The 13,589-nt window shown below is 40.2% G+C and overlaps 1 protein-coding gene across 1 annotated transcript; it reads left to right on the plus strand.

Annotated features, from left to right (window-relative positions):
• The first annotated feature begins 2,700 nt into the window (after positions 1 to 2,700).
• Positions 2,701 to 10,967, plus strand: LOC133487893 (glycogenin-1-like). Its single transcript, XM_061795140.1, has 7 exons — positions 2,701 to 3,336; positions 6,384 to 6,519; positions 7,356 to 7,530; positions 7,715 to 7,877; positions 8,680 to 8,806; positions 8,999 to 9,236; positions 10,546 to 10,967. Exons 1-7 carry the CDS (start codon positions 3,330 to 3,332, stop codon positions 10,738 to 10,740), a joined length of 1,041 nt encoding a protein of 346 aa, XP_061651124.1. The 5' UTR covers positions 2,701 to 3,329; the 3' UTR covers positions 10,741 to 10,967.
• Positions 10,968 to 13,589: the final 2,622 nt, after the last annotated feature.

Here is a 13,589-nt window from a genome sequence, read left to right on the forward strand (position 1 = left end):
CTGGGATGGGCGTAGGCAACACGGTTAACATTTAACACCTCAGCTTATTGCCCAAAAGTCTCAAGAAACCATCCCTGCAAAGAAGTCAGCCATTTTGGCTCAACGTTGCCATTGTAGGCTCATTTTTGCTATTTCCAGGGGTTCTGCATACTAAACGGATGGGAAAAGTCAGCCACTGAAGTCAGTTTTATCGGCGCCATAAAATTTGGCATGTCTTTCATGAGTAGACAACAACAAAGTTCTAGTTGCGGTTTTGAGTTTTTCCTTCCTGATTGGGGGGGTTTACATTAGGGGATGTTGTCAATCATTGCCAACTGTGAGTCTATTAAGCACTTTTAGACTCTTTTGTGATTAAGGGCTATCCAAATAAACTTGACTTGACAATAAGCCATGCCAGAAAAGACACAGGAAGTCAGCCAGTTTGGTTTGAAGCAAATATTTTAGGCTAATTTTTGCCATTTCCAAAGCTCCTTCAAATGCAGACTTCTACGACAGATTATCTGATTGACTCGCCAATGGTTTCCGTAGTGCACCCCAGAATTTGTGTTAAATCCAGCCCCAGTTTGACTTAGCAACATGTTTGTTAGATTGCTACCAAATTTGAAGGGTGTACAGTGTACACTAGACAGATGGGTGCCACTAAATTGCTAGAAAACTCAGTTTTCGTCATTGCTTGATGACTTGTCATAAAACACAACAGTATAACAACTTCGCACCTCAAATTTTTCAGAAATGTAGTATGGCCCTTGCAGGACTTTATAACAACTAAAAAGCCCCCCTCCCCCATTCTTTAGGAAGAAGGCTCTTGGCAGGTGATGACAGATACTATGCCTTGTAATAAACTAAGAACCAATAAAAAAAAACTACACCCTTGGAATGAAGGCTGAAGAAAACTTTAACACACATTCAAACCTAAAGCTTCCTTTTCTATTAATAACATCTGGGCCCACCTGCTTGGATCAGTGACATTCCATTACGGATAAAAACTTAATTGGGGGGGATTGCATTCAAAATGGCTCCAAGGTTTAGAGTCCAGCGCACAGTTACATCACCCTCTTTCCCTCTATTCAAAATCAAACTACCTCACACATGCTTTAAAATGTACACAAAAATCCATTTTCATACCTGCATTTTCCCTCCCAACACACCAACGCTTCCATGTTTCTTATGCTGCCTCCCGTGGACACATGATCAGCTCTTTTTGTTGGAAGTGCTCTCCGGTTACTGTGGCCCACCAACAACAGCTGATCCCAGAACAGCGGTGTGGACGAAGACCAGCAGGCCAAAGAAGACTGCGGCCTGGTATAATAAGCCTGCTGCATTATTCACTGGCAGCCTGGTGCACAAAGCGCATGATTGAGAATTGTATAAGAGTAAATGTTTTTAATTTGCATACTTTTGCACTCACTGGGTGCAAAATTTGACACAGTTGGACAAAAACTAATGTGCATCCAATAGTTTGGAACTGTTATTTACCATATTTGAAAAACTATGTTTAATATGATGGTAAGCCATGGTAACATTATACAGTTGGAACAATATAGGAAAATAAAAATGTGTACTTAAATAATTATATTAAAATGCAATTCACAGAAGTTTAAGATTTGGAGCTAAATAAAAGTTGTAAACCAAAAATGTCTTAAAGATTAGAAGCCAATGTATTGTATTATTTCACACACCACTAGAGTGAGCCCACGTACCTCTCGTGGCACTTGTACGACATTTTGAGTTATTTGCTAAAGATTTTTGCATAGTACAAAAACAAAGTCATTATATATTTTATTTATATTTATATTATGTTTTTATTACATTAGTTAGTGACATTTATTGTTATTATTATTTATACAACCGCAAATCTAGTGAGGATAAGCGGTACGGAAAATGGATGGATGGATGGATATTAGTTAGTGAATTTGTGTTGCGTTAACTTGCTTTTTATTTTAATATTCACAAAAATACAGGCAGTATTCTTGAATGTTATTACCTTATTTTAACGTACCTTTTGATATACAGCATTAATTCAGCAGAAATAATAACTGGGCTGCATTGGAATATCTCTATTAATATACGAGCCAGAAATATTCAGTTCACTGATTTTAATTTTATTGGCCCGGCAGTATGTGGGGAAGGTTGTGGGTGGCGCACTGCACGTAGACAGATCCACCCCTAAAGAGAGCCAATTTCACCACAGGAGTAAATATGCTTTAAAAAAATGGTATTGTGACGAAAGTATGCTACAGACATGTTTTAATACACCAAGGAGCTGATTTGAATTATGACCCAAAAAAATATTTCACACTTTCCTTAATTATGAAGACAACTATAATTGCTGGAATGTTCAACCCTGACCACCAAAGGGCAGTGATGGCATATCTTAACACCTTCCTACTTCCTCCTCCTCTTCTTCAGAGAACCAAACTTTAATATATTGTTGTCAAATTTTACACCACAAAACTAATTTTAAAAAAAAAGTCAAAATACCCTTGTACATATTTTTGGCTAAAACAGTGGCTAAATTGCTAAATCAAAGAACAAAAATGGACCTAACAATTACACATTTTAAAATATTTTTTGTCAAGATGAAAGAAAATAGATTCTAAAGCAGTCTTGGCCAGGTACAGAAGTAAAGAAGGAATGAAAGTAGTTTTAAAGAAATATAATAAAGGCAGAAAGGAAAGAAGGAACAGAAGAGGGAAGGAGACAGGAAGGAAGGAAGGAAGAAAGGAAGTACGACAGGAAGGAAAGGAGGGAGTGAAGGAAGACGATCATGAATGAAAAGATGCTGGGAACGAAGCAAGTTTGAGGGGAAAGAAGGCAGGGAGGTAAGAAGGACTGAAGGTAGATTATGAAGGAAAGATGCCAGGAAAAAAAGCAGGCCTGTGGGGAAGGAAGGCAGGGGTTTATGAAGGAAAGTTGGGTGGGAAGGTCAGGAAAAGATGCTAGAACAAAGCTGGTCTGAGGGAAGGATGGCGGTCAAAAGGAAAATGTGATACAGTGACATAGAAACATTTTAAAGCGTACAACCAACTTTTGGCCCACCGTGTATTGAATTTATCCAGTATTTGGTGACGTTTCAAGACTTCCGTAACTCTTATCGTCGCCATTTTGTTGCCTCGTTTAATTAGTGGCGCGAAGACAACAGCCAGCACCGACCATATACGTCACTGGCCACGTGACCCGGAAAACGTGCTCTTTAATTCTTGGTCTGGCATAGAGCGCAGCTGCTCGGGACGAAGCTGCCACTACCATCCTCACCGTCATCATCCTCAAGTCCTCCTCCTCCTCCTCCTTCTTTTTTGCGGCGCTTTACACCCCGGCGGAGCTTCACCATGTCCGGTAAGACTCCGACGACACGTTCGGCCGCCTGACTCCTCTGCGGTACTCGTTCTGTCCTGTTCTGCCATTTTAAATGGCGTTAATATTTGTTTTGAACAGCGACACGAGTAGCAATAGCCTAGTAGTAGTAGTAGTGTCGGTTAATATGACTATAAAACTAGTACGTGAACTGGTACTCCCACGACAGCTTTATATTTATTATTATTATTATTTTTTTTTAAGGAGTTGCTGCAGCAGTTTGGAGACCAGAGAATCAAGCTAGCTTCCGACCGCCATTAGACCTCCGGTGTGGATTTTCAAAGTTTTAGTTTAAACTATATATGTATTCTAAGATTTTATTATTTTTGTTATTACATATATAAATGCTTTAGAATGCCAATCGACGCATAAACGAGACTTAGTTTGAGCATTGCTGGTGTCGTAAAAATAACCAGTATTGGGAAGATTACTTTGGAAATGTAGTTGGTTATAATTACGTTACCCTATTGAAAATGTGACGGTAACTATTTCTATTACTTTCTCAAAGTAATATAACAGTGCACAGCATGTGGAAAACATCATGTTGACCTAATGACAAATGAGCACAATTTAGATATCGCTTGACAAACCAGATACTGATTGTTCCATCAAAAAAAAAAAAGTCACAAATTATAAAGCAGGAACTCTTCAAAAGTCAGTTTTTATTTTTTTATTTTTTTTATTAGCTGTTTTTTATCAGCTGTTTTTCAAATAGAAGTAAAATTGTAATCATGGAAAGCCAATTAATTTAATTACACATTTTCTCCTGGTAATGTAATTGATTACAATTGCATACATTTTGTTATCAAGTACATAATCTCATTACATGTTATTAGTTACTCCCTAACACTATCTGTGGCCTGTATGGCAAAATGTCCCAAAGGTTAAGAATTATAGACACCCCCACTTTTTTTTTTTTTTTTTAAACAACATATTGCATGCATTGGTGAAACTGGCTCCTTTTATGGGTGTGCGAGCCCTCCTCCTGCCCTACATACTGCTGGATAGTTTGGCCGTCTCCTCTTTTGGCCGGCTGCTTGCTTCTACTCATGCAATGGCTCTTAACCTTGTTGGAGGTGCTGAACCCTGCAAGTTTCATACGTGCATTCACCGACCCTTCGTGATTGTGAAAATAAAAATTTATTTTCAAATTCAATGGGGTATATATTTCATTAGTGCAAAAAATGAACACTGCATCCATTGCAGTTTTCACACACAAAAACGTATCTCAATATGTACTGGACCAATATGACCTTTGCTGTTTCTCCAGAGACCTGTTCAGAAAATGCACAGCTTCAGATTGGAAAATGCCACTCTTCTATCATATTGGCAACAATGTCTGTTCAGTTATGTCGACCATCCTCAAAGGATTGCTCGCACAGATATAATGCAACAAACGGTATGCAGCCAATGATGGGCACGCAGAGCATGACATCACAATCATATGAGTGGGATGAACGGAACGGATGCACAGACGCACTGCACTGTCAAGGCTCTTGACCTGCGATGAACCCGTGGGACTGACCCACGGAACTCTGTGGTTCGCTGGAACCCAGGTTAAGACGCACTGTACGAGCAGAAGCAGAGGAAAAACAACAAATCGCCAAGACAGTGGAGGCATTTTTGTGACGTGTGGACACTAAACACAAACAGCGGTAGTACAGAAGAGCTTGCTCACATACACATTTTGAGGGATTTTATTTTGTTTGTTTTTTTACTTTTTTGGGTGGGGGAGAGGGGTTGTAGCATATTCATTCCAAGGTACTGTTTAGAGCTAATCGTTGGTCCAAATTGATTCTGTTTCCTGAGTGGAACCGTTAATGTTGAAAGTGGAAATGGCTCTGGTTACATCACCGCGACTTCACGTTTCTCCACTCGGTTGCGTCCTTTAAACTTGCCCAAAAATCGGCTCGTTGCTTCATTAAGAAAAACACTGGCCTAAAATGAACACTGGTTAAATGTAACACCTTCTTCCCAAAGCTTTTATTTTTTTACAGTGGCTATCCATAACTTCCTGTGACAGTGACTAACTTGATCTGGTCGTTAAGTGGTTGACGTGCACTCTCACTATGAGGTTGTGAAGTTCATTTCCCTCTCCTCAAATACTCGTCAACCATTATGTCACAACTGATGTTGACATTAGCATTAGCAATAAAGATGACAAAAAAATAAATGCATAAATACGAAATTGTGGCAATAGGCCACACTTCCTGACATAACCTCCAGTCAGACCATCGTACTGTAGAGCCCCTGGGCTGTATTTGCAAAAAAAAAAGGCTAATTTCAAAGCAAGCTCATTCAGAACCTTCCCTTTAGGAAACGACTGCGTTTTAGGTTGTCTCACGCTCGACAATCATTTTAGAGAATGGCCTATTTTTATAGTGATCTTCTCATTCTGAACGCCCTTTAGAAAATGATCGATTTCAAAGATCTCCTTCCAGACTCCCTTTTGGAAAATGATTAATTTTAGAGACCTCTCATTTCAGACTCCCTTTAGAAAATGACCGTCTGATTCTAGACTACATATGAAAAAAAATTACTTAGTAATTTTTGACCAATATTCTCATTTAAGACTGAAGATAAATGCCAATTTTATGGATGAGCTCATTCCCGACAGCTTTGAGAAAATCCTTCTTTCTAGTAAACGACGACTTCAGTTAAACGCCCGGTACTCTTTGAAGTGGCTGGCGACCAGTTCACGGTGTACTCCGCCTCTCGCCCAGAGTCAGCTGAGATAGGTGCCAGCACGCCCGCGACCGAAGTGAGGATAAGCAGTACGGAAAATGGATGGATGGATATTGGGGGAAGTATGTCTCTGCTCAAATAGACGCCACCTTCAAATCAAAAGTAAATAAATGCATTACTATTTGAGGAAACAAACAGTAAAAACATGGTTTATGGCAACTTTGTGTGCCATCCATTTGACTGGATAAGTATTACTCAAATGAAATGTGGAAATTAAGAGTGCTCAGTAAAAAAAAAAAAAAAAAAGGTTGCATTAACCATGATTATTTTGGTGTTTTAATCAGATGAAGCCTTCGTGACGCTGGCCACCAACGACTGCTACGCCAAGGGGGCCATGGTCCTGGGCTGCTCGTTACGAGACCACCATGCCACCAGGAATCTTGTCGCCCTCATTGGACCTCATGTTACGGAGTCCTGCAGGTAACTACTGTAGAGCCTTGCTATTCATAGCGGTTTGGGACAAAGACCCGATGCGAATAGCAAAAATTTGAGTAATGGGATATTAAATATATATATCTGCAGTTTTTTCTTTCTCTCACTGTCTGACATGAAATAGACACATTTTTTCCCGTTTTAGGTAAATTAGCATTACCAAGATTATTTCTCTTTGCTAAATGCCTGAATAATGAGGATATTTCTTGACAATTCTTCATGACTTTCTTCAAAGTCAGCAAGTTTTAAACTATTTGGGGGGAAATCCAGATGAAGATGTCATGTCTTTGGAAACTTCTGATAGGTTAATTGATGACCTTTGAGTTAGAGACACACCTGTGGATGTAGTTGAAGGCACAGCTCAAACACACTGCTTAAATAAGCAGTGTTTATTTACATCCAAAGGTGTAACCTCATGGAAGTAAAAAGAAATCACCCAAGATATCAGGAAGAGAATTGTGGACTTGCACTAGTGTGGTACATCCTTGGGTGCAATTTCCATATGCCTGAAAGGGAGGGGGGACCCTTTTTAGAGCGCATGTAAACATCTTGCTTGAACTGCATATTGTTATCCTGAAGGGATTCAATTTAGACGTGATATGAATTTTAGGCCATATTGCTGGCCCCCCAGGTACAAATTATTTTTATTTTTTTTACATACTTGGAAAATAATGATTCTGCTCTGAGTAGGCTTTTTTATTTATTTTTAAGCAAATAGTTCTACAGAAAATTTTGAGTTGGTTGAGTTTGCCAATGGCAGACGGCAAGGGCTTACCGTACATTCATCAATAATTCATTGTGTCAACGTGCTCTTCATTTTGCAGGCAGGCGCTGCGCTCCATCTTTGACGAGGTGCGGCTGGTGGACGTCATGGACTCCGGCGACGCTGCCCACTTGGCCCTGATGCAGCGTCCCGACTTGGGTGTGACCTTCACCAAGCTGCACTGCTGGACACTGACTCACTACGACAAGTGTGTGTTCATGGACGCCGACACCATGGTGACTAAATGTACTCTTTATCTGGCCCCGTTTGAACTGATGGTAATACCAATGCGTTTTGTGTTAAATGTAGCAACCTCCCACATCTTCTTTACTCCCTTTTAGAAGTGATACAGGTTGTGTTAATCGACTATAATCAAGTCAGCCACCGTTTTGAAATTGTCATTCCCTCCATGAAATGTAGGCACTCTCCAACATCGACGAGCTCTTTGAGCGGGAGGAACTTTCGGCTGCGCCAGATCCTGGTTGGCCAGACTGCTTCAACTCAGGGGTGTTTGTTTTCCGGCCGTCTATCGAGACGCACGAGAAGCTGCTGACTTTCTGCGCTGACAACGGAAGCTTTGACGGTGACACTTTTTTTTTTTTTTTTTTTTTGGGCATGAAAGCTAATGTTTATATTGAGTTACATTGTGAATTGTGCCACTCCCATAGACTAGACTCTAATGTCCTACTTTGATGGAGCAAACGACCCTGACCCTGCTCCTGGGGCTCCCCAGCAAATCTGTGCAAGAGGCCTCTTGAGCCATGGAAAGTTCACACTTGTAACCTGTGTGGTGTCTCCATTGAAACAACAGTTAATCACTGATGGCAATACCAATATATTTTTTTTCCCTCAAACATGACAATTTAGTATCCCAGTCCAGACTTACTTTAGAAAATGACAGTTTAGCGCAATCTTCTCATTAGTGTAATCAGGTTATGGAAAAAAATATTTGAGTAATCTGGTCATTCTAAACCCGTTTTGGGGGGGAAATCATTTTATTGTAATTTTCGGTCCATACATCTGATTTAATTCCAGACTCCCTTTAGAGAACGACAGATTTTTGACCAATCTTCACATTCGAGACCCCATGTAGAAAATGATGAATTTTAGTGTAATTGTCTTGTTCCAGACTCCCTTTAGAGACTAAGACTATTTAAAAAAATTAATAAATACTAATTTCACAACAATCTAAATTCCAGACTGTTTTAGAAAGTGACTGACAATGGATGATTAAGTAATCTTCTCGTTCCATACTAATTTTGTAAATTGCTGTTTTTAGAAGCGATCTCATTCCAAGACTCCATTTAGAAAATGACAAATTCTTGAGTGATCTTAAAAAACGACTAGTTATGGTGATCCTCAACATGCGTTTGGGTTGTTCACAGGAGGCGATCAGGGCGTCCTCAACAGTTTCTTCAACACGTGGGCAACAGCCGACATATCCAAGCACCTCCCCTTTGTCTACAACCTCAGCAGCATCGCCATCTACTCTTATCTGCCTGCTTTTAAACAGTACGCATGCACAAACACAACCATGATTGCGTAGTAAACCATTAAGTATGTTTGTGTGTTAAGAAGCATATCTAAGGTCAGTTCAAAGGTGGTCTTTTTCTGTATGCTTGTCCAATTACAAGAGGAGGAACACAACCTGCCCTTGGCGTCACCTTCCTCTTTTAATTTTTAACGTCTTCCGTGTCCACGCAGCTACGGCCGTGACGCCAAGGTAGTCCACTTCCTGGGCAAGACCAAACCGTGGTGCTACGCCTACGACGCCCAGAGTGGTGAGGTGGCTTGCCACCCCGAGGGCCCCGACAGCGGCCGGCTGCACCCTGACTATCTGCAGTCTTGGTGGCGGCTGTTTGCCACGTCGGTGATGCCTCTGCTGCAGCGGGCCGATGGTGACGCCCCCTTCAACAGTGGCGTCATGCAATTGGGCAATGATGTGAGTTATTGCTTGACGTATGGTCCAGAAATAGCCCTCCCAAATGCTCTAAACAAAGGAACACTTTTCAAAAAATTGCAACTATAGAATGCAAAATAATGAATTAAAAAAAAGTTCTAGTTTAAGCCTTAAAGACTCATCCCAGAAGCTGTAATCACATTGACACGTATTTAAATACATGTTTCAAACGCATTGTAAAAACGTGTTTAATAGAACAATCCACAATAGCACGCCAGCAATATATTACTGCATCTATAAATGACTGAGTGAAAAATGTAACATGGTCAATAGAAGCATAGTAGTTGGTATTTTTACGGGTTGTAACACGGTGACATTCATTCCAGCATCCTATTTTTTTCCTCATATTTAATAAGTTTTGCTAATGTCAATGCCATATCAATGGCTGCAAGGAAATAAATGAAAAATGGAAATACTAATACATTTTGTAATATTTCTGGAAATCGCAGGAATAGATTTTTCAGCGAACAGCTGGTTCTACAGAAAAAAATTGAGTAGAGGAGTTTGCAAATCGGCAACTGATAACTGCTATAATTGTCTGTCAATAGTTTAAATCATATGTCCACAAACACCATCAATAAAACCTAGTTTACATTACCCTTAAAATACATCGTTAGATAAAAATATATGGTTTGGTTGAATATTTTGGGGTTTAAATATACAATGTGTAATTCTTTAATTTTGTCAGTTTAACGGTGAACTTCATAAGGGGAGTAAGCAATCTTGAAAAGGTGAGTTTTTGAGTCTGGTTTTAATCAATGACACGGATGGTAGGTGGCAAGGAGTTCCAGAGTTGAAACCTCTGCTTCCCATGGTAGTGAGGTGAACAGAGGAGGAGTAGTGAAAGAACAAACAGGAGTGGTGCTATGGAGATGGAAGGTGGGGCAGATAAGAGGGGCTGAGATTGTGACTTGCCATAAATGTTTGGAGAAGAATTTTGAACTCTGAGAGCCAGTGGAGTTGCTGTAAGATGGGGTGATATGGTGGTACTGGGGAGGTTTTGGTAAGTTGGGAGTTTATGAAGTGAGTTTTAAGGAAGACTGATGGGAAGTGATGAGGCAGTGGTAACCACACATTTCTTGAGAGACCGTGAGCAGGCACTAAGGAATACTTTGTGTGTTTAAAGCATGTGGGAGAGCTAAAACTATTAACTACAACAACAACAAAATCAGCAGATGTTCACCTATTGCGGGGTGGATCTGCAACATATTTCTTATGACAAACGGGGGTTCAGGTAAGTTCCTTTTTTCACCCCCCCCCTCTCTCTCTGCGCTCCTCCCTGGTAATGCAGGATAAGCTTCACCAGTACGAGTGTGGGGATCAGACCGCAGCCGCCACGTCCACTGCCGGCTCGGCAGGTGTCACCAACCCCCCGCCCATCTCCTCAGAGGAGCGAAAGCAGCGCTGGGAGGCGGGCCAGATCGACTATTTGGGCGACGACTCCTTTGCCAACATTGAGCGCAAGTTGGATTCCTTCCTCAAGTAGGAAGTAGGGCTGTGACTGACAGAGGAGAGCACGGGGACCTGTAAAGAAATGAACCCCCCCACCCACCTTCACCCCTGGCCCCCCCTCTACCAGCCAATCACAGAAGAGTAATTTAGAAGATTGGCATCTTCCAGCCTCACTAATTGCACCTTCTCTGTGTGTGTGAGTGACAGTATGTGAGAGAGCGCATTTCTTAAAATGGAAAAATAAACATTGTGGGTGGTTTATCCTCGGCGAGCTTGATTAGAGTTGATTAACACTTAAATCTCCATGAAATTAGCTACTTGGCATCAACAGTGCATACCAGGGATGGGAGTAACTCATGATAATGTCATCATACTGTACCAATAATATGACATTTGTCATTATTCTGGACGGAACAATCCACAGTATCTCACTCGGTAACCCAAGAACATGGTAAGTAGCATTAGTGACTTCGCATCAACGCTGCATACCAGAGATGGGAAATGGTAGAGTAACGCAAGATAATGTCACTATCGTGCTGACCATAACGATTTTGTGATATTTTAGCTGAAAACAATCCGTCAGTTACTGAAAAACAAGATTAACTTTCAATTAGCGTTAGCAACTTGGCATTGACACTAAAAAGAACTAGGTAGCTGACCACTGTTGACCCTTGATGAAATTAGCATTAACACTGATAAAGGGGGGTATGGAAATGGAAGAGTAACTAAAGTAACTTGTGTTAACTCACTGCACACTGGGAAATTTAGTTGTGATAATGTCACAATGTCGTTTCAATAATACGGCAAGTATGATTTTGTACGAAAACTATCTACAATGTGTCACCATATCTCTGAAGAACACTAACACTTGAAGTGAACTTGATGAAATTAGCATTAGTGATTTAGCATCAACGGATATCGCTAACTATTGCTATCGATATTTGACACTTGTGAACTGCTGCTTTCATTTTTTTTTTTTTTATTCTTATGCCATGTCAAAATGGATATTTTGTCCAACCTATAAAGGATACAGTTGGGCAAACTTTAAATATGATAGCAGTTAAGCACCGGTGCTTAAATGCTATCATATTTAAAGTTTGCCCAACTGTATCCTTTATAGGTTGGACAAAATGATAAATTGTCCTGCACTTACAGCGTGATCGACAGGAATTAAAGTAATAGATCAATATGTGATGCCTCTGTATTGAAGAAAATGTTATGGTAACACTTTTGTCCCATGTTTCCCAACAGTTGGGCAAGTAAAACAAATACATATATACTTGAACATCTACAACCCCATTCCAATGAAGTTGGGACGTTTTGTTAAACAGAAAAAAAACAGAATACAATTATTTGCAAATCATGTTCGACCTACATATAAATGAATACACTACAAAGACAAGATATTTAATGTTCAAACTGATCAACTTTGTTTTTAGGAAATAATCATTCACTTAGAATTTGATGGCTGCAACACGTTCCAAAAAAGCTGGTAGTCATGTTTACCACTGTGTGACATCACCTTTCTTTTAACAACATTCAATAAACGTTTGGGAACTGAGGACACTAATTGTTGAAGCTTTGTAGGTAGAATTCTTTCCCATTCCTGCTCGATGTACAGCTTGAGCTGTCCAACAGTCCGGGGTCTCCGTTGTCGTCTTTTACGCTTCATAATGCGCCACACATTTTCAATGGGAGACAGGCCTGGACTGCTGGCAGTATTATTTTCTTCTGTGATGAAAAGTACATGTTTGCAAATGTCTTATTTTGATTAAACAGATAATCTGCCTACTTTCATCAGAGGACTACAGGAATCTGAGAATATTTAGTGTTGAGAGGCTGAAATTCTGAGGATTTGGACAATTTCAAGTTAAACAAGGTCCCTAAACATGATCAAAATAGTCAATTAAGTTGATAATTGATTAATTTTTGATTAATTGTTGTACCTCTAGTTTGAATGAATTGGTCTTTTATACAGTGGGGTTGGAGGTGCAGGGTGGGTGGGGGTCATGTAAGCGGCCTTGTTTTTGGCTGATGGAGCAAGGCTACGTTTTTTTTGTTTGGGTTGCCCAGCAACTATTCATTTGGGGGGGGGGGGGGGGGGGGGGGGGTCAGGACTAAAGAGGGTAGCATAGTGGGAGGAATGGTTAGCATGCCTGCTTCACAGTTCTGGGTTGAAATGTCAGGCATTTCCAATGTGGAGTTTGCATGTTGCCTCCATGTTTATGTGGATTTTCTCTTGGCACAGCGCTCCCATTTTCAAAAAACACTTGTCTTCAGGTACATCGAAATTAGTGCCAAAAGCGTAATTTAGTTCAATTTAAAAAATGAACCTTTATGTTTGGGTGTGAAATCATTGTTTTTTTAAATGTAGTTTTGAGAGCTTGCAGGAAAAAAAAATCAACATCTCTAGAAACTAGATTATGTAACAATGTAGAACTTAGGCTGGAATTTGCCCTCAGAAAAGTATTTGCCCAAGTTTTTAATGAATCATTATAATGTATCAACACTAAAGTTTTTACCGTATTCTAATTGAGGTGTACCTGTATGTAGCATTATTGTAGGGTGGCATTATTTCAAGCTATGTGTGTATAAAAGGAGATGCTTTTGACATACCGTCACATGGAGCCAGTGGCCACTTTTCCCGTTGTACAGCTGTCGTCGTCGTCACTGTCAGCTTGGGGCCACTCTGATCGGCTCAAACATGTACGCGTGTCTACCTCACTCCATTGTGGGAAATTGTCCATTTCACCGGTGGAGGTTGCATCACAGCCTAAAAATACTGTTAAAATATATATTTATATATAAAATCAAGAAGAAAGCAAAACATTGTCATTGCACAATCCCTTGTCGTCAATAAAAGATGAGCAACTTGATAACAGC

This window comes from Phyllopteryx taeniolatus, chromosome 13 (assembly GCF_024500385.1).
Source record: "Phyllopteryx taeniolatus isolate TA_2022b chromosome 13, UOR_Ptae_1.2, whole genome shotgun sequence".
Taxonomy (NCBI): Eukaryota; Metazoa; Chordata; class Actinopteri; order Syngnathiformes; family Syngnathidae; genus Phyllopteryx; species Phyllopteryx taeniolatus.